The 19,895-nt window shown below is 26.2% G+C and overlaps 2 protein-coding genes across 4 annotated transcripts in view; both read left to right on the forward strand.

Moving 5' to 3' along the window:
- LOC113550224 overlaps positions 1-5,044 on the forward strand; it is a 28,847-nt gene extending 23,803 nt beyond the window's left edge. Inside the window, exons 10-15 of the mRNA XM_028188692.1 lie at positions 345-714; positions 1,122-1,223; positions 1,287-1,424; positions 2,776-2,859; positions 2,926-3,082; positions 4,854-5,044. Coding sequence (XP_028044493.1) covers positions 345-714; positions 1,122-1,223; positions 1,287-1,424; positions 2,776-2,859; positions 2,926-3,082; positions 4,854-4,947 — 945 coding nt within the window. The 3' untranslated portion in view covers positions 4,948-5,044. The remainder of the gene's footprint in view (positions 1-344; positions 715-1,121; positions 1,224-1,286; positions 1,425-2,775; positions 2,860-2,925; positions 3,083-4,853) is intronic.
- Positions 5,045-6,546: 1,502 nt separating this feature from the next.
- LOC113548040 lies at positions 6,547-14,031 on the forward strand. 3 transcript variants are annotated; one of them, XM_026948692.2, is made up of 9 exons: positions 6,547-6,748; positions 9,203-9,979; positions 10,469-10,832; positions 11,029-11,130; positions 12,149-12,286; positions 12,784-12,867; positions 12,945-13,101; positions 13,489-13,597; positions 13,846-14,031. In XM_026948692.2, the coding sequence occupies exons 2-8, from the start codon at positions 9,371-9,373 to the stop codon at positions 13,562-13,564; spliced, it is 1,530 nt and encodes a 509-aa protein (XP_026804493.1). In that variant the 5' UTR covers positions 6,547-6,748; positions 9,203-9,370; the 3' UTR covers positions 13,565-13,597; positions 13,846-14,031. The 3 variants fall into 3 exon arrangements, with proteins under 3 accessions (XP_026804493.1, XP_026804491.1, XP_026804492.1); XM_026948690.2 differs by lacking the exon at positions 13,846-14,031 and having other exon boundaries at positions 13,489-13,797; XM_026948691.2 differs by lacking the exons at positions 6,547-6,748; positions 13,846-14,031 and adding an exon at positions 6,834-6,946 and having other exon boundaries at positions 13,489-13,797.
- The last annotated feature ends 5,864 nt before the right edge of the window (positions 14,032-19,895 follow it).

Here is a 19,895-nt window from a genome sequence, read left to right on the forward strand (position 1 = left end):
TGTTAATACAAATATTTACATTTAATCGTATTTGTTTTTAAAAATAAACAATTATTGTAAAAAAAAATAATACTACCATTATGCCTATAATTATAATAATTTTCAAAAGATAATAAACAATACGAGTTTATAAATTATGTTAATTAAATTAGAATTTCTACAAAACAATTTTAAAATTGTATTTATGTATATAAAAATTTTACCAATACATAATATGCCTATTATTTTTATTTTATTTTTTACATATTTTGGTGTTTTGTGTTTATAAATATTTTATTAATTTTTACATATGAATCCGAGCCCTAATGATAAATGTAAATAATATAGATCATTTATATTTTCAGATAAAAAACCGAACTCTCAGGGTTGGGTTAATGAATTTATTTTTTGGTCTGGCTTGGCCAATCGGTGCTGCACTTTCTGGCGTTTTATATCAAAAACTAGGATTTTTCGGAATATACTATATCTCTACAGCGCTGTACATGATAGCTTTTATCTACGGCTTTGTCAATATCAAAGAACATCCAGGGCCGTTACCATTAAAAGAATCCGTCCAGCCATCCAAATCTTGTATGTATCTCATTATTGATTTTTTCAATTTGAAACATATCAAAGAAGCATTTCACACAACTTTCAAAAGGGGGCCAGGAAGAAGATGGACAAAAATTGTTTTGCTGATGTTTACAATAGTTGTTATCCAAGGCCCTTCACATGGTGTGTAAACATAACTAAACAATTTTTTTCTTAAGTACTAAATTTATACTTCAAGACACAATAAAAATATATATGATAACATTAATAAAATAATAACTATGTAATATAAACACGAACAGTTAAGAAAAATTAATAATTATTCACCCATCAATGACACAAATTACCTATTTTATTTAATTCAAGTTTCTAATATTTTAATTTTTAATGTTTGTATGACGAGTTAGTTCAATAGATCGCGAAACTAATTTTGCTTAGACCATGCTAGAGGGATTCCTAGAAATTTTAGTGTAGAAAGATTTTGAACAAGGGAATCAGAATGAACAGAATGGATGACGATTTTATTTTTAAATATTGCTGCTCCATCGTTCACTAATGTCTAACAACTCATAAAATAATTATTATTTCAGGAGAATCTGGAATTGCTTACTTTTACACGAGAGTTCGTTTTAACTGGAATGAACTGGACTACAGTTTATTCTCGACCTTCTTATTTTTGACAAACCTTGTAGGTAAGGAGAATTAGTCATATTTAAAAGAACTTATAAATTTAAAGTGTATCAATTTTATTTTAGGTGTTGGATTTTCGATAGGAGTTTTAAGCCACTTATTGAAAGTAGACGACGCACTCATTGGAGTGATATCTTGTCTCAGCAAAGTATTGGCCGGATTTGCATTTGCATTTGCACCTTCAGAATTTTTTTTTTACATTGGTTAGTATACCTTTTATTCTTAAAATAATAAATATATTAATACTATAAATTGATATTTAGTATGTTTTTTCTTACAAAGAAAAATAATATCTATTATTCCTATACTTACACAAAATTATAATAAATAAGGTTTGATTAAGTAAGGATGGTATGATTAAAAAATGTAATAGTTTAATCTTAACGACTGGTGTCCATTTACCCTAGTTTTTTAGTATTTTTTTTGGGGGTGGGGGAGATCGGTTTCATCATTAAGAAGGTATTTAGACCAGCGGTTCCCAAGCATTTTTCCGCAGTGCCTTTTTTTGGGCCTAATTTTAGCCACGGCGCCTTGTTGTGAATAACACGAAAAACAGAACAAAAAAAATAATCATTGATAACCAATTTTACGTAGACTGTGGTGTCCTTAGAAAGTGTTCGCGGTGCCCCTAGAGCACCGCGGTGCACAGTTTGGGAACCGCTGATCTAGACCATTTTCACTTAAACCGAGGAGTTTATTTATCTGGGGAAAGCCCGTAAATACATTGTTTGCCAATCATTATAACTCATTTTCGACTTTTTTGGGAAAACAATGGCATGTCGTACGATTTTTAGGTTATACATCGTTTGCGCATCGTCATTAAGCTATCGTACATCATTTTTACATTAACATATTTAAAAATAGAACTGAAAGAGATCAGGAAAAATTGCAAGTTAATTACTAACATTCAGCTACAAATTTTACTCTTGTAATATCCTATTTTAAATTAACGAGCGGGTATTTCTGTTTTAAAATATAAACGTATAGGTATTATTTATGACGTATCTTGTCACACTTAAAAATTTAACAACTTAATGTACGGGTAAATCATAACTATAGCCAATCCTTGATTTTATCACAATATATAACTATTATGGATATTATTTAAAATTGTAATTATGTGAATTATAATAATTATTGTTCAATTTTCAAGTTCAACCATAATTTGGTATTAAAAGTTCTTTTAATAACTGATGTATGGCTTATATATTTTTCACCTTTCTATGGTTCAATGTGTTTATGTGCGAACGATGTATGATATTTTGGTACAGGTAAACAAATGATGCGCAAATGATGACCTGAAGTGTTCGTGTTCCCAAAAAGATACCTATACATTAGCTATTTAGTTGTATGTAATGGTGCTTTAAATACCTATTCAATACTTTTGTGCTTAGGTAACTATTTGTATAATATTATTTATCTTCTTATATTATGATTTATTATAATAACTAAACTATATGATATTATAGCTAATAGCTGTTGCACATTTTGTATGATACAGATACCTAATTTATTTTGGTTTTTTATTCAAACTAAGTTATATTTTGTTTGCAGGCGCGTTGGTTGATGTAATGAGTGGTACTTCGTATATCGTAATGAGATCAATTCTCTCAAAGATCGTACCTCATGCTGAACTCGGTACGTACAACATTTTCATTCGCAATATTGTAATAAATTCGCTCTCATTATTTCATTAATTTTTAGGCCAGGTATCAGCGATAATCGCAGTCATTGAGACGGTAGTGCCTGTTGTATACAAACCTTTGTACAGCGCAATATACAGAGCCACTCTGAACACGTTTCCAGGAACATTCTATGTGGTTGGTTCAATAATGCTCACACCAGCCATATTTATATATTGGTAAATAAAAATCATCTAAAACTCTAAAATTATCCATAAATTAACTGTAATATACAGGATCTTTCCACAAAAAAATACATATTTAGGATAATTGATAATTAATAAATGCAATTAGTGAAGTGGTGAAACAACAACAGTTTTAAAATTATTTTCTTATTCCAAAAACAAAGGGTTTTATTATATAAGATTAAAATAATGGCTTATAATAAAATATAAATATTCTGGGGTATTCTTTGAAAGTAAATATATCTCGTCACATCTTATTTTCACCATCCGGGCTATAATTATTATGCTATAGTTTATAATCAAAAAAATCATATTAACTAAACTTTCAAAACCGGAAACTGCGAGAATTATTATGTAGGTACGTTATGGTAGAATTTATTTGTTGTTTTGAAATACACTTCCAAATAAAATGATTACACATTTTGGTTTTTTAGAAAAACAACTAAAAATAACCATGATTTATGAATCAATGTTATTATTAGTAGGCTTAATTGTTATTATATAATAGATAACAATAATAAAAACAGTTTTTATTAAATTGTATAGAATTGTTAATAATAATTGTACATTTGTACCTATTTTAGTTTCATTAGATGTTAAATAATTTGGTGTATACTAAATTAATAAACAAATTGTACAATATCAATTCACATTCATATACTTGGGGAATACCGTGGAATATTCGTTTTTAAATTTAAGTCTTAAGGTATTTTATAAACAAATATAAAAAACAATTACCTACATATATTAGAAAAAAAAAATTGAAACTTCGGTAATGGGTCTCATTACTGAGTATATATTTCATCTTATTGATGACATTTGTCGTTGAAACATCCTATATAATATATTAGGTGTATAACCATATAGGTAATAAAAATTGTTTACGACTCATTAAGAAATAATTAGTGTAAAATGTATAGATTACTCTCGTAATCTGAAATATTATTAAAATTTCAAAATAAAAGCCTTGTTTCTTGAATTTTAATGATACATATATAACATATAATTATTAATTTACAAATCCACAAAAGTGATAATATTATTCAATTTTAACCAGCACCAAGTTCGGAAAAACTCATACATTTTATTATCAATTCGTCTTGGTTTCTAATAAAATGTGATGCCAAACTTTTGAAAACGTATAGTTACAGCAAGATATTACTCCTTTCAGCTCCCATTTCACAAATCAATTTATAGCAACATATATTATCAAAAAATATAGTTTCAGCTTTTAAGTTTAGTTATATAGTCAAAAATAGAACAATAAGCAAATTTCAGATATATGTATTGATTACAACTCTTCATCGCTTGAAAACAAAATTTATCGCACCCGCAGTAACTTCTTAAACAAATCTCAAATACTCCCAAATGCATTATGGATCATCGATAGCATTTTTATACAATATAATTTCTGTTATATTTTACGTAATATTTAATTTAATATTTATGGTTTTTAAATCCTAATGACTGAACAAAAATTATTATGGAAATAAACATTATATATTAAATTACATTGATATTGAACAATATAGTATACTATTATAAAAATAATGTTTATTTTTTTAATTATGTACCTGCCTGTAATATTTATGAAAATATATAAAGATTTATGAAGTAAACTTGAATTGATTAAAGATGGTAATCTATCAAATGTCTTACATGGCCTAACATTTTTAGCTTTGTAAGCACGAAAAAATGTATGTCATGAAAAACAAAATAAAAACCATAATTTGTATAACTATATAAAATTTACGTTTTTTTACAGGTGGATGTATTATATAAATAACCAAGAAGATGAGAAAAAACCTAATGTTGAAGAAATCAAATCAAATGAAGTTCATGCTTTAGAAAAATATTAGACTATTTTGATAATATCCTAAAAGTTTGAATAGAACAAATTGGAACAATTTTGTATTATTTATAATATAATATATATTTTTTTAATTTAAAAGTGTACCTAACTTCTTGTTTTACTTTGATATTATTACTACTTTTTTTTTATTGAAAAAAATATAAATTATATTTCAAGATAATTTTAGTTCTAATATTAATAATAGTATAAATGTGAATGTTTTAGCCATAATTACATATTATTATACATTTTTTTATGACAAAATCTTATTTATGTATTAAATACATATATGTATTATAATATGATCATAAATATAAATACCCCCCTCCCCCACAAAAAACCTATGTAATCCATAGTATTCTTATACATAGAGATTGATAAACTTATTTGAAGTGGCTCAATTTCAAAGTTGATTTGAATTACTAAATGAGTAAATGTAGTTAAATACCTACACTCAATTTTAATTTTTTTTTATATATATATATATGTATTAAAACACTAGTTGTAAAGATATTGAGACAATTTTTGTTTGTTATCAATGGAAATTATACCAAAAAAACTAAAAGATATTAATATTTATTTTAAAAAATTTTGGTGGTTTCATTAAAAATTTCAAAATTTTATCTTTTTTTTTGGTATTTTTTTAGATTCTGAGCGAAGCGATCAATGTAATTATTTTAGTGTTGTGTATTTAATTTATATACTTTTATTTATACGTTTATGTATTATATAGAAATAATACTTTGATTTTCAATATATAAGTTAAAAATTACATTTGACTCGTGACGTACTCTTACTGCGTTATGTTTAATATTGTTATTCACCCTTCAAAAGGGCGTTTTTTACTTACTTCGTCTGTTATACAATAAATACTTACAATATTAATAAAAAATTTGATATCTCAGTTAAATTGTACCTATGTATGCTTCATATAATTTATAAGTGATAGACGATTGTATTACACATGATTGAGAATTTCAACTTACATATATTTACATTAATATAAATATTTTAAGCGCATCTAATGAATTTAAATTGAATAAGTAGATTAATTTATTGATAATAATTTTTTTTTTATTAATTTATTTACGTACATTTATCGGATAAATAATGCTAACCAAGTAATTTAAATTAGAAGAAATTTTTGCTTCTAACCATTATAATTATAGATATAGATTTAAATTCTCTAAATTCTATTTTATTTCTAATAATTGAAAAACAATATATCATCTCTATGTTCAAAAATTCAGATTTATGTAGTTTTATCGATCCCGTTATCGATAGTCTTGATTAAAATATCAATAGACATAAGCTACATGATTTCTAAGCACGGGTAAAGACTTGGGTATAGTTTCTTATTAATTATTGTTTCTTGTAATGTAACCGAATGCTACCAGCTCGTTCTTTCAATTAATAAATAAATTTTAATTATTTTTATGCAACTTTTTATAATTAGGTAAATATTACGAATAACTAATGTTTTTATGTGTCTATTGGTTCGTAAAATTCAAATGACCTCATTGGACTCATGATAACAAAATAACATACATAATAATGATATATGAAAAACGCCAACTATTCCTCATTATTATTTCACTAGTTAATGTTCATAATATGTTCGCGTACGTGGTATGTGTATTTCTTTTATTTTTACCAAATTCTTGAGTAATCGTTCAACAAAATAAATATTTTTTTGTTGATTAAAATTAAAAAAAAAAAAACAAAAAAAATACGTAATAAATAGCAATAATTATGATTACAACTCAACTTTTACAATACTAGTATACATATTATATTCATTAAATCAGGTAAAACAATATTGTTAATAAATAATAACTAAATATAAAATTAGCTGTACATTTATTTAAAGTTATAATAGTTGTAGTAAATTGTATTATATCATATTTTACTAAAATTTAAAAAAATATCTTATAACATAGCAAAAATATTGATTTACGTAATAATGCATAATGGATAAAATACTCACCGTGATTAACTTCTATATTGTAAGTAGGTATTATATTTTTATAGTTTAGTTATTGTCTATTGATAATTTATCTTATAATACATTATCAGATGGAAAATGTATTGAAAATTCAATATTAGCCATAAGTTATTATATAATGAATAATAATTATCGATTAATAATATAAGTTAGGTATTAATTGTTAGAATTTGGCATTAACTCAAATATAGGGTTTCTGGTCGGTTGCAGTAAATAATTTTAGCCGTCCATTTTCTCTTATTAAGATGGATTAAATATACAATTTATAATAAGTATTTATGATTTTCATGTAATGATTAATATTAAATTCATATTTTATATTTATTCAATTCAATTCTAAATAGGTATAAAAATGAAATATAATATTTTAGATTCAGGATGAAGCTATATTTTTAAAAATCCAACTCAATTTTGCCATCTAATGACCCATTTATATATTCTAATAAGTTTAATTTCTACACATTTTTAAAATATAATATATCTTATTTCCGACACATTTTGACTACTATTGTTCGCTTGTACTAGTAAATAAAAACAATTACCTATTTAAATAATTTTGATGAAATTGACAAATAAATAAATGTATTAAAACAAATTAAAAATAATTATTAGTTGTATTAAAATAAAAACAAATCTATAAATCCAGATAATCTGGATGAGAATTTGATTCAAATCCGGACTTTAATAATCGTATATTTGAATAATTTTAATATTCGGATTCTATACTCACGACTAAGACTATCATTTTTTTTTGATTTTGCAACAATATTTTTGTGTCTACAATTATTTTGTACATTAAAAACTACCTCAATATTCAACATCGAGAATGGTTTCTGATAAAAATTTAATCTAGTTGATGTTTTAATTTTTCTTAACAACCGGAAAGGAAGGGATACACACATTTGATAAAATTAAAATATTATTATTAAATTCATGTACAAAAATAGATAGGTATATCATTGAATTTTAATTTAAAATAACGTTAGTGTTCGAACTTTTGAATGTGGCAATTTAACAGAATACCTACATTAAGCTACTATAATATATTACAATATTACTATAATTTATAAAAGATTAATTTATTATGCGGTATAATTGCTTTTAAACTTAATGATTAACACTACCACCGCAACTTGTCAGACATTATAAATACGCCGATGGTAAGTGGCAGATTAGATTACACCTACCTTTTAAATGTAGCCGATCCGGTCACGGGGTGACATAAAAATGCCGTGTAATTTTTGTGTACACGCCTATGATGCGCGTAATAAAATATTTTAAAAGTCATGTTATATAATTCAATAGAAATTACAATAATAAATTCAACAAACACAATATTAGCTAAACTTTTATATCATTATAACTTATATTATGTTTAATGTCCTAAATCACGATTGAACAAAATAGACAATAATTGTGCTTAGATAATAAATAATATATAAATATTATGAAATGAGGTATAAGTTTATATTAAATAGTTTATAGACATTTACTGATATAGATATCAGTATATACCGGCCACCGGTTGATCTATTTAACGTAAGACACTCACCCATCAAAAGCTATTAACGTTTTATATATTTTACGTATTAATATTTTTTTTTTACACTATTTTAAGTTATTAAAAACAATGTTGTGGCTTGGTGTGGTGCGATCGTACACTCAACTGCGGAAACGCTTTGAGTGTACGTATCGGCCGGTGTTGCTATCTCCCGGATGGGTGACCACCCGGGATTTTAGTGACAAATCCTTGCCACACATACAAAAAACGTGTTTCAACCTACCGTTCCTCCCCCAGTACAAATGAAAAAAAAAAAAAAAACAATGTCTTTCTTAAAATTTTATGTTTTTTTTTTAAATTTTAATTATTAATGACAACATGAATATCGATAAATTAAAATAAAATTGTAGACGAGTAGTTTATGAGTTAAGAGTATTTAAAATTTAAATTAGTGGAGTAGAGTAGTAATTACTTGGGGTACCTACCTCGCAAACTGCTGGTCCACTACTCAATTCATTATAGCTTTAAATACGTATATGGTAAGTGACCGAATGTATATGCCCTTATGACTGTTAAATATAACGCATACAAATAATAACTGTATATTTAAAAACTTTATACGTTTTTTCCAAAAATGTTATAACGTATAACTATTTAAAATTGTGTAATAGAAAAATGTTTGTTCGTGTGTTTCCTGAAACAAAAAGAGTGTATCACCGCGTAGTAGATTATTACCTATTTTTTTTTTTTTTACAGTTTATTCGATGTACGCAGTGAATTTATAATTTCCGCGTACACGTCGACGATTTAACTCGACCTATAGGTGTCGTCATATCTGACCGCGTTTTTCCTACACGTCGTCGAGGCGGGTCAAACGTCGGAGCTGCGACAGACGACCGACACGCAAAAAAAATATAAAAAAAGATGCAAACGAACGGCGGACAACCCGCAGCAGGCGGCGGCGACATGTCAAAGGTTTCGCGTGACCGTGACACGCCGACGGCCTCGGATACCGTCTGGTCGCGGACCAAACGCGCGCTGAGCAGCATCCACGTGGAACCACTGGTGTGCTGTTACATCGTGTCCCGGACGCTCATGCTGCTGGCCACGCAGAACCTGAGCTTGCAGAAGGCGTGCTCGGTCAACCTCCGGCTGGACGACGGCACGTGCGCCGCACTTCTGGTCAAATCCAAGACGAACGTCAGCGCGCCACTGGACCGGGACGAAGTGGCCACCCAGCGACTGGTGGCCGACATGCTCCTGTGGCAGCTGATCGTCCAGAGCGCCGTGCCGTGCGCGCTGGCCGTGTTCGTCGGGTCCTGGAGCGACCGGCGCCGGAAGCGCGTGCCGTGCATGTTGGTGCCCGTGGCCAGTGAACTGGTCCGCGTCGTGGGCCTCGTGGCCTGCGTTCACTGGTTCCGCGAGCTTCCCATGGAGGTGGTGGGCGTCATCGAAGCGGTGCCGACGTCACTGGCCGGCGGCAGGATGGTGCTGTTCAACGCATTGTTCAGCTACGTCGGCGACGTCACCAGCGTAAGTACCGCCGGTGTTCGGCAATTGCACCGGTTTTTTTTTTTTTTTTTTAACTAATCGAATAATAATATGTACGTTTTTTTGCGCCGGACAATTTATAGCAAATTAAATAGTTATAGTCATCAATAACGTTAATAATAATTTTTATTTATCATAATTCGTCTTCTCTAGACGAAAAAGCAAATAATAATGTAGTAATGCGTGTCATTACCGTGTGTAGGTAGTATTGTTGCATGCAATGTTTTTTAGTTTGCCTTAAAATTAAATATTTTTACACTATACAGGTAAAAGTACCAATTATCATTTTTAAATAAATTTTAAGCTGAAAACAAGATGAAACAAGATTCAAAAAATTCTTTCGTGTGGAGCCTAGACAACAGATATTAACGCAATAGTAATTTTTCGTTTTTATTATTGAAAAATCAGCCAATAACAATAGTATTAGTTCTGATATGTGTTTAATGTATAATGTATATATTATGTTTGCAGGAAGAATTGAAAACCCTACGAATCGGTATAGTGAACTTACTATCCACAGTAGGCATGGCCATCGGTACAGCGTTGTCTGGTATTACATTTCAGAAACTTGGGTTCTACGGTGTGTATGGCACGTCGTCGACCCTGTGTGTAATAGGTCTGCTATATGGTTTGATATTCATAAAAGAAGTGTCACCACCGAACGAATTGGACAATAAAACGAAAACACAAAATAATGGTGTATTTAATGGTTTTTTTAATGCGAAACACATTCAAGAAGCGTTTAAAGTTACTTTCAAAGACGGCCCACATAACCGAAAACTCAGAATAATCATGTTGATGTGTATTGCATTTTTAATCATGGGACCTTTAAACGGTTTGTGAAAATTCGTTTATATACATACCCTAGTTATTTCAAAACTATCTTTGTAGTAAATACTAAATACAAGTACAATATTAGAACCTACTAATAATAATCTTCCTATAGTTGCGACTATATATATATATATATATACTATATAGTTTATACATTATTATAACATATGACTAAAGTTACATTATGATTTATACAGGTGATCTTTCGGTATCGTATTTGAATACGCGTGCCCGATTCAATTGGAACGAAGTGGATTTCAGTGTGTTTTCTACTTTCTCCATGGTCACTAATGTAGCAGGTAATTTTAGAATAGAGGCTGTTAGATCAGGTGAATAGTTTGAAAAATTCACGGATTAAGTTTCCAATTAATATTAAATATATTTATTATTTATATTAAGTGAGGTAATAAACATAGATGGGAAAAAAACTTTAAAGCTGTATTTAAATACTAAATATTAAATTTAAATACATCGATTTCAAACAATGAAATACCAAATGAAAAAAAAATTGATTTTAACGAGTTAATACGAAATACAAGATAATAAATACAATTGTAGAAAAATGTATGAATATAATTAATTATAAATAATATTATTAATACAATTAATGGGTAATTTAAGTCGTTTGAATAAATTGACAGATGTCATTCAAAAGTTTTAAGTTTTTGAATTATAGTTCGAATATTTTGACTCGGAACATGAACGAAGTCAGAAACTGAAAACATTCTAACCAGTGCTAAAGAACATACATTTGTATTAAAAATTTAAAGTTTAAAGAATAAAAGTTTTTTCATTAATGACTAGGTTATGTTAAAAATAAAAATTAGTTAATATTTACTTAGATTATAATTTTGTTAATTAACTACTTATTAATAAATACAAAACATCGAGTAAAAATAATAATTAAAAACACTCATTAATAACGAAATATAAAATACAGTTGTACTTCAATATTACTGTCTATCCATGGAGGTAACTACTTATATAACAACAATATAACTATTTTTTTTTTTAATCTGGACTTTCATGAATTTTAATTTATGATTATAAAACTATATTTTACTAATCTTTATAAGATAAATATTTTAATTAAATTCAAGTAACAAAAAAAAATGATATAAATAATAAATAATTCGAATGTTCTGTGAAAAACTACAATATATTATTATTGAAGAACATAATTTAATCTAAGTAAATCTATTAAAATAGATATCATTTAAAACAATATAATATATTTTATATATTTGTTTGCTTTAATAATCATCACATAATATTTAATGTATAAATGATTAAAACACAAACTGCGTTATATTTTAGGTACAGCAATTTGCATTGGCTTATTTAGTCACATACTTAAAATCGACGATAGTTTAATTGGAGTAATGGCGTGTGCAGGAAAAATTGTTGCCGGAATATGTTACGCTTTAGCGACAGAAGAATGGGTATACTATTTGGGTGTGTATTTTATATTTATATAAACATATTAATTAGTAGTTAAATACAATCTCGTGACATACTGAACGGTAAAAATAACGAATATTATATCCATGGGGCACTACTTCATTAATCATTATCATCTGACCTGGTCAGTAATAAACTAGAATCATTACAACAATCAATAAACCGCTGAACCACATATATAAACCGATAGTTTATAGTAAAAAATGAAACTTCTATAACCTACAAGTCCTAGATTTGATATTAATACATAGACTGTAATTTATTACTGTATATACTCGTGTATATATATGTATAGAATAAACAGTTTAATGAAATTATGGTTATAATTACAACCATTTTTCGATGTGATGACATATTGTTGTTTTCAAATAATATAACACTCATTCACTGCGCCGATAAAAACCAAATTTAAATGAATGAATTACATTTACTGGTATAGTGATAATGTGTTATATAAAATTTTCTTAATATAAAAACGATTTTGATTTTAGGACCGTTAGTAGATATTATGGGAGGCACAATTTTCATAACAGCGAGATCTATTATGTCAAAAATAGTCAAACCAGAAGAACTAGGTATGATGTATACTGTTTTTTATTTGTTTTTCTACATACTTTAAAATTCAAAAACCATTATAAACTATGATTTATAGGACAAGTGACGGCTATTTATGGAATCGTCGAATCACTCGTTCCGATTGTGTTCGGCCCACTATACACAGTGATCTACAAAAATACCGTAGACACATTACCCGGAGCGTACAGTTTAGTAGGATCAGCTTTAGCTATACCTGCGACTATAATATATTTGTAAGTAATAAACAACATACATTTAAATGGCTTATTTAGCTAAACAATATGGTTTAATTTTCATTAAAACATACATTTTTTTATTTCCAATTATTAGTATATGTTTTATCAATAATCTTATAAAATGTAACAATAATGAATATAAAAATTCATTTTTATAAAACGAATGAAAAACGATTTTTTTTAAATTATATTTGATAGTTCTGTCTTATAATTCTTAAAATTTTAACTAACCTATAACTACTGACAAAATTATTAGGTTAAATTCAATAAACTACGGTATTAAATTAGTGTTTTAAAAATTTTTAATGTAACCCCTTCAAAAAAAAAAAAACTTTTTTATTAAAATTTAAACATGTCATATAATAATGTGTTTAATTTATTTAGGCGGATGTACAAAGAGAGCAATCTATCAAAGAAACATTACGATACATCTGATAAAGTTGAGGATGAGAAACTCTAAAACAGCGAAGTCTAAAATAATGCAAACTACAAGGTAATTGTCAATTAAATTAATCATCACACAAAGTTAAGTATGATAAAGATCATCGACGTGGAAGTATCAAGAACAAATAAATTTTACTTGTTTTTAGTATTAATAAAATAATATATTCTATAAATATAAAGATAAATTATAAAGTTTAATATTTGAAAGCCAAATTAGGTTGATCGGTTTTTTTTGTTCGATATTTATGCAACATTAATACTTTATTAGATTGAATAAATAATTTTTTTTTTTTTAAGATTTTTTATGGAAATTACATATTACTCAAATAGATGAAAATGTGACGCATGCAAAGTTCGCAGTTACATCCCCAAATTATCGATGGAAGAGCATGTTTCATTTAGATTTTAATTTTAAGAGCCATCGTCCATTAAGCTTTTGAATTATTGGGTGACTGTGTGTTTTTATATTTAATATGTACATTGTATATAATATTGAATATAATATAAAAAAAATTAAAAATAGTTAAAAATTTGGTAAACAAAAAAATGTTCATAATTAATTATTATAATGTAACATAGGGCAAAATGTATATTATTAATACATCGATAATGTTCCTCGGAGATTTGTTATTGTTATCAATGATTAAACCAATACAATAAAACGTGGTGAACGAATAACAAGCGGTAGGCAGCTAATTAAACAATAGGTTATTAATACTCCGTTATCTACATGGCATATAGTTGGTGTTATTAAAGAGATCTATTAACGAATCCTGCTTTGAAGTAAACAAACGGAATAATAATTTCGAACTTAGTTTCACATAGTCGTTCAAAAATATTGAAAAAAAAATAATGATGACAAGATTGAAAAAGTTTGGAATAATTTTCTTCGTTTCATTTACTTTAACTACAACTTATATTGACCCTCTCACTCTAGCAAGCCACGAAAGTATTCTCAAATTTTTAAATTTAAAATCTCTAAAAGATATACGAAATTTACAATAAACAGGATTTGTATTTAAATAACTTGATAACGATATCAATGACTATACTCCCATCAATCCAATATTTCATCCAAAATAATTAATAATCATGACATCAGAAACAAAAACTTATTTCATACTCCCATTATGTTCAAAATGATATAGCTTCTTCACATGTCAATATTTTATCATCTGTCAAAAATAAAATGAATAATATAGAATTATTTAAATGTTAAATCAGTGGCGGATTTAACGGTCAGCAAATGATATATATATATATATATTAATATATTATAAATAATAATAAATAAATCAATCTTACTCAATATGAAGATATTATAGTTACAAGAGTACGTCCTGAGTGTATAAAACTTACATATTTATTGAGGATTCACATTGCGTGATGAGCCCTAACCTATATGTAAAAAGTATTTTTGTGTAGAAAATTATTTAAATTATTTTTTTTTTATGAAGCATGTATTCTTTGTATTCCCTCCTACCTATACGAGCGAATAAAATCAAACATCAACAACATTGCATCTAAAGAAATATTTGACTTTGGACAATAGTCAACAATTTAAGATTTCCTTAAAATAGGTCCTCGATAGTAAATATATAGAACAAAAATGTACAATGAACAAATGTATTTAAATAATTAATGTAATAATAATAAGTAATAACGTTGAAAATTATAAAGTATATACGATAAATATTTTTTTAATTTTATAGAATAATCAATGATAATTATTTAAAATATTTTCCAAGTTTGTCAATATCTCTATTTCAATGAAGGATTTATTAATAATAAATCATTTTCAGGTATAATTATTCTCAGTATATTCTCAAAATAGGTCACTAAAAGTGAGCTCAATCTGTATTTTTCGAACAATTAACACCTCAAGCGATTGTTTAATACCCGAGTGATAACTACTATTTCTTTCAAACTTTCAAAATAAAAAGTTTCCATTTCATTAAAATCATTAAGTTATTAAGTTGAATTATTACCAACCGTCCAAGCTTTAAGAATTTTGAAAATTAAGATTAATGAAAATATTTTTAATAAAAATGTACAATCTGTTTTTACATTTTGCAATTTGTACAGTGATTGTGGTGCATACAGTGAATTTTGCTATTTATCTTCTTTATATAATAATACATGTACAATGTTGCGTAATATTTACAAAAATCATTAATCAATTATGTGTGGCATCTACATACGTACAGTTTTGGACTTAGTACGTAATAATAGACTCTCAGGTCAATAGAATAGTTAAAACAATTTAATAATAATGAAAAAGTAGATCTTATTTCTTATCATAGTTCAATGATATATATATATCATACTTTTTTTTATGTCTTCGCTATTTTAATTATTTTTAAATTCTAAGTGGCGATATGATTTTATTTTTTTATCAATTACTATTTATTGGAGCAATTAAGATGTTTAGATTTTAAGCCTCAATATCTTATCAGCTAGAATATAGCTAATAATTTGATGAACAAAAATACAATTTGGAATAAGTGAATTTGTACACTAAATCAGTTTTCTATGAAATCAATTATCTTATTTTGTTATAATTCAATAATAAATATTTGCAATTTCTACTACACATTAATAATATCATTTTCTATACATCGTATTTTTATTTATTTTGAAGGGCAAATTCCCAATGACAAAGTAATATAAAAAATGTTCAAATACAGAGTACAATTTTTGAATCAATTTCTTTCAATGATTACCACTATATATTAATTAAATAAATTATTTTAATATTCATTAAATATATCAACAATTGAAAATTTTACATAAAAATTAATCAATTTTAAATATATTATAATTAATTTCATATGTCTAATCATATGAATATTCACCATAATCTAAAAACTGGAATGCACATAATAATATAATGTATGTTATTGCCTAGTTTTACGAATAAAAACCAAAAAAACTTAAGTTTGATAGTAACTTTGGACGATAAAATTATCCATTATGTTTTTTAAAAATAAAACAGAGATTTAACCTTCTTCTTCATATCTGAATGATATTCCACTCATACAAGGGTAGTAGGGATTGATGTTGATATTGAATATTACATATAATAGACAAAGTTCTCAAAAACTATTTTGTATCAACTCTATTATTTATATCGCATCTACTTTATTAGGTAACCAAACTTTAAAGTTGTAGTTAAGTCATATGTCATTGGTAAATATTAATAAGATAAATATTTAATATTAAATAATAAATATTAGAGGTGCAAACTGAAATTATTGAGGGGCACCTGAACTTACATTATACTATATGCTAATATTAATAATTTTAACATATTGATTCTTACCAATTAAGAACGATAGTAGTAAACCTAAATAATAAAATATAGGGATAGGATATTATGATAAATTTTGCCAAAAGCTTTCGAAAAATATGTATAGATAACATCCACTTGATATCCTATTTTATGGCAAACGGGTCATGGATCAGAGGCCAGTTTTCGTGTCAACATGGAAATTTGTTCTTTATTGCGATAAGCATACCCATTACTCCATTATTGCATACACAAAATCGATAGCATCAAAATACTTTTTATTTGATGTAAATGCCTAGTTCAATGTTAATTACGTAAGTTGATAATCAGGTTTTAGATAAAGTAATAATATCATAATTAGAGAGAGCAAAGTTTTGGGTAAATACATCTAATTTAGTGTTTATACCACGAGCATTTTGATAGAATATAGTTAGATCATTTTAAATATTGCACTTGCTAGGTCATTTTTTTTTTAAATAGTTAATGACTGTTAATATACCTATTTAACAAACAAGTCATTTTCAAAAACATCCCTTTGTGATTTTAGTTCAGACATAATAGATAAAATATATTTATGTTATTACAATGTGTGATAAAAAAATGTAAAATAAAAAAAAAATAAAAATAAAAATAAAAAATAATATAAAATGTGTTATACAAATTATACTTAGATTATTCTCACTGAGAAATTTTCTCTTTATTTTAAAACTTCAAAACCGATAGTGATTGGAGGGTTAATACTTAGTAGAAAAGGTTTATCAGAAACTGTTCCTAAACGATGTATAGTCGTAAGATCAATTATTATTTATATATCAATAGTATTAAATACGTCCTTAACAATAGAATTACTTTGATATCGACCAGATAAATTAAAGATTTAGAAACATTAAATAAAATAATATTAACTGTTCTAAATTGACTGTCCATAAATTCAGAATATACTTTTTTCTGGATGGTGGCCCTCAAAGAACTTCTATAGAATCTACAGAAATTTTGAGACAACAAATTTTTATTCATTTATAATTTTTTAAATCAGTTACCATTTTCATGAATTGATTGAGTTTTTCGTCTGTATACACGTTGAGGTTACTAAAAAATGGATTATAATGATTTATGAGATAGAATTAAACTACATAATTATAAGTATAATACTATGCCAAAAAATAGCAGTAAGAGAAATGTATTAACTAATTATGGATAACATACGATAAAAACATCAATAACGTACGATAATACTTCATTTTGACTGGTGAATTAAGACTTTTGTGTAATTTAAAGAATTAAATTAAAGACAATTGAAATTTGAAATCTATTTTTTCATTTTTAAATATAAATAAGATATTTTTGCTCACTCAAAGAGATTGCAAACGTAATAAAACATTTCTCATAAGTCATAAGTAGCTTATTCTTAAATCAAAAAATCTTGTCATAGATATTTCAAGTTAAAATTTAGACTAAATTATATATTTAAAAAAAAATAATAACAATTTTAATTATTTTAATGTAATTCAAAAATAGTATTCATGGAGATTTAAAATATTGACGAATATTATTATATATTATAATTTAACATTAACATAAAAAGAGGATTAATTTACTTATGCCATCTCATAATTATCATACATCTTGTACGGCTGTACTTAAGTCATAGAATAATACTATAAACCTAAGCTTTTTATCACATCTGTATAAAAATTCTATGTACAATTGAAGTTCAAACTTTTATTAAGTTATTCATAACCAAAATGAAAATATACAAACTATAAAAGTATTATGTTGCAAAAAAACTTCAATTGGTATAAACAGTTAAGATATGAAACTTAAAAACAATGTTCCTCATAAGTAATTCATACTGGAACTAAAAAATCTAAAAAATATATAAGTACCAATATTAATATATATATATATATTATGGTAAAATCGTGGAATTAAAATTGAACGCACTTACAATAGTCATCCAATCGAAACTTAAAGTACAGTAGAGCAATACCCACTTGTTTACCATTCTTTACATTTTAACCCATTAAATTTTGATCTATTTCCGTGTAGGTATAAAATAAATAACTAAACGTATCATAAATGGCTTAATGACCATCAACTTTAGGATAATAACATGTACGTATTTTTTTTTCTCAAGAAACATTGATATTGCCTGTGTTATTCTATTTATATAATATTATAATAATATTTTAGACATTTATTGTAAACAGTATATAATTTATATATGTTGTGTACTGTGTTTCACGAACAAAGTACAGCAATTGTATATCGATAATGTAGAAAAAAGTCACATCTTTTTAATAATTAGTCTATATTTATTAATTTTTTTTTTAATCGAAACCCTAAATAATCAGAATCTAATTTAAATAACGTTCAATTAAATATAAAATATATAAGAAGTATGATAGTGTTCTATAACGTTACAGTCACATAATGCCAAAACGTTGGTACGATTTCCTTTTATATCAAGTATTATTTTAAGTATCTACTTATCTCTCTAATAATAAATAATAAAACAAGCTATCGAGCCATTAGCTTTTTTTAAATAGCGTTATAACATTTTTTTTAATATTTATTGTTTCCTGTATATAACTAAACAAAATTATCGTTTATAGTAAAATTACATATTATAATATTTAAATAAAAATTACATAATAAGCATTTGTACTGTAATAGGTATTGTTCATTAATATTCTATGATTAATTAGCTATTTTCCTATCGCAATTAGATTTTTTGCTAAGTCTTATAACACTAATTTAATTGCTTAGCATAGTACTATGATCATCTATTCATATATTAATGTTTAAGAGCTAGTAAAATAGTTTAACACATTATCAAATATGATTAGAAAACCATTGTTTTTATCGTTATAAAATATTAATGATATTCGTTAAATCGAAGAAAAAACTGTAGTTTGGTCCCGAAATATTTGATCACTTAAATTTAAAAAAATATAAGTTGAGTTTGCGTAGTTATTTCATACTACTCAATTTAGTTTACCAATTACATCACGTAGCCTTTTAATTATTACTATAGATTTAATTTGGCGCCCGATTG

This window comes from Rhopalosiphum maidis, chromosome 1, assembly GCF_003676215.2.
Source record: "Rhopalosiphum maidis isolate BTI-1 chromosome 1, ASM367621v3, whole genome shotgun sequence".
Classification (NCBI taxonomy): domain Eukaryota; kingdom Metazoa; phylum Arthropoda; class Insecta; order Hemiptera; family Aphididae; genus Rhopalosiphum; species Rhopalosiphum maidis.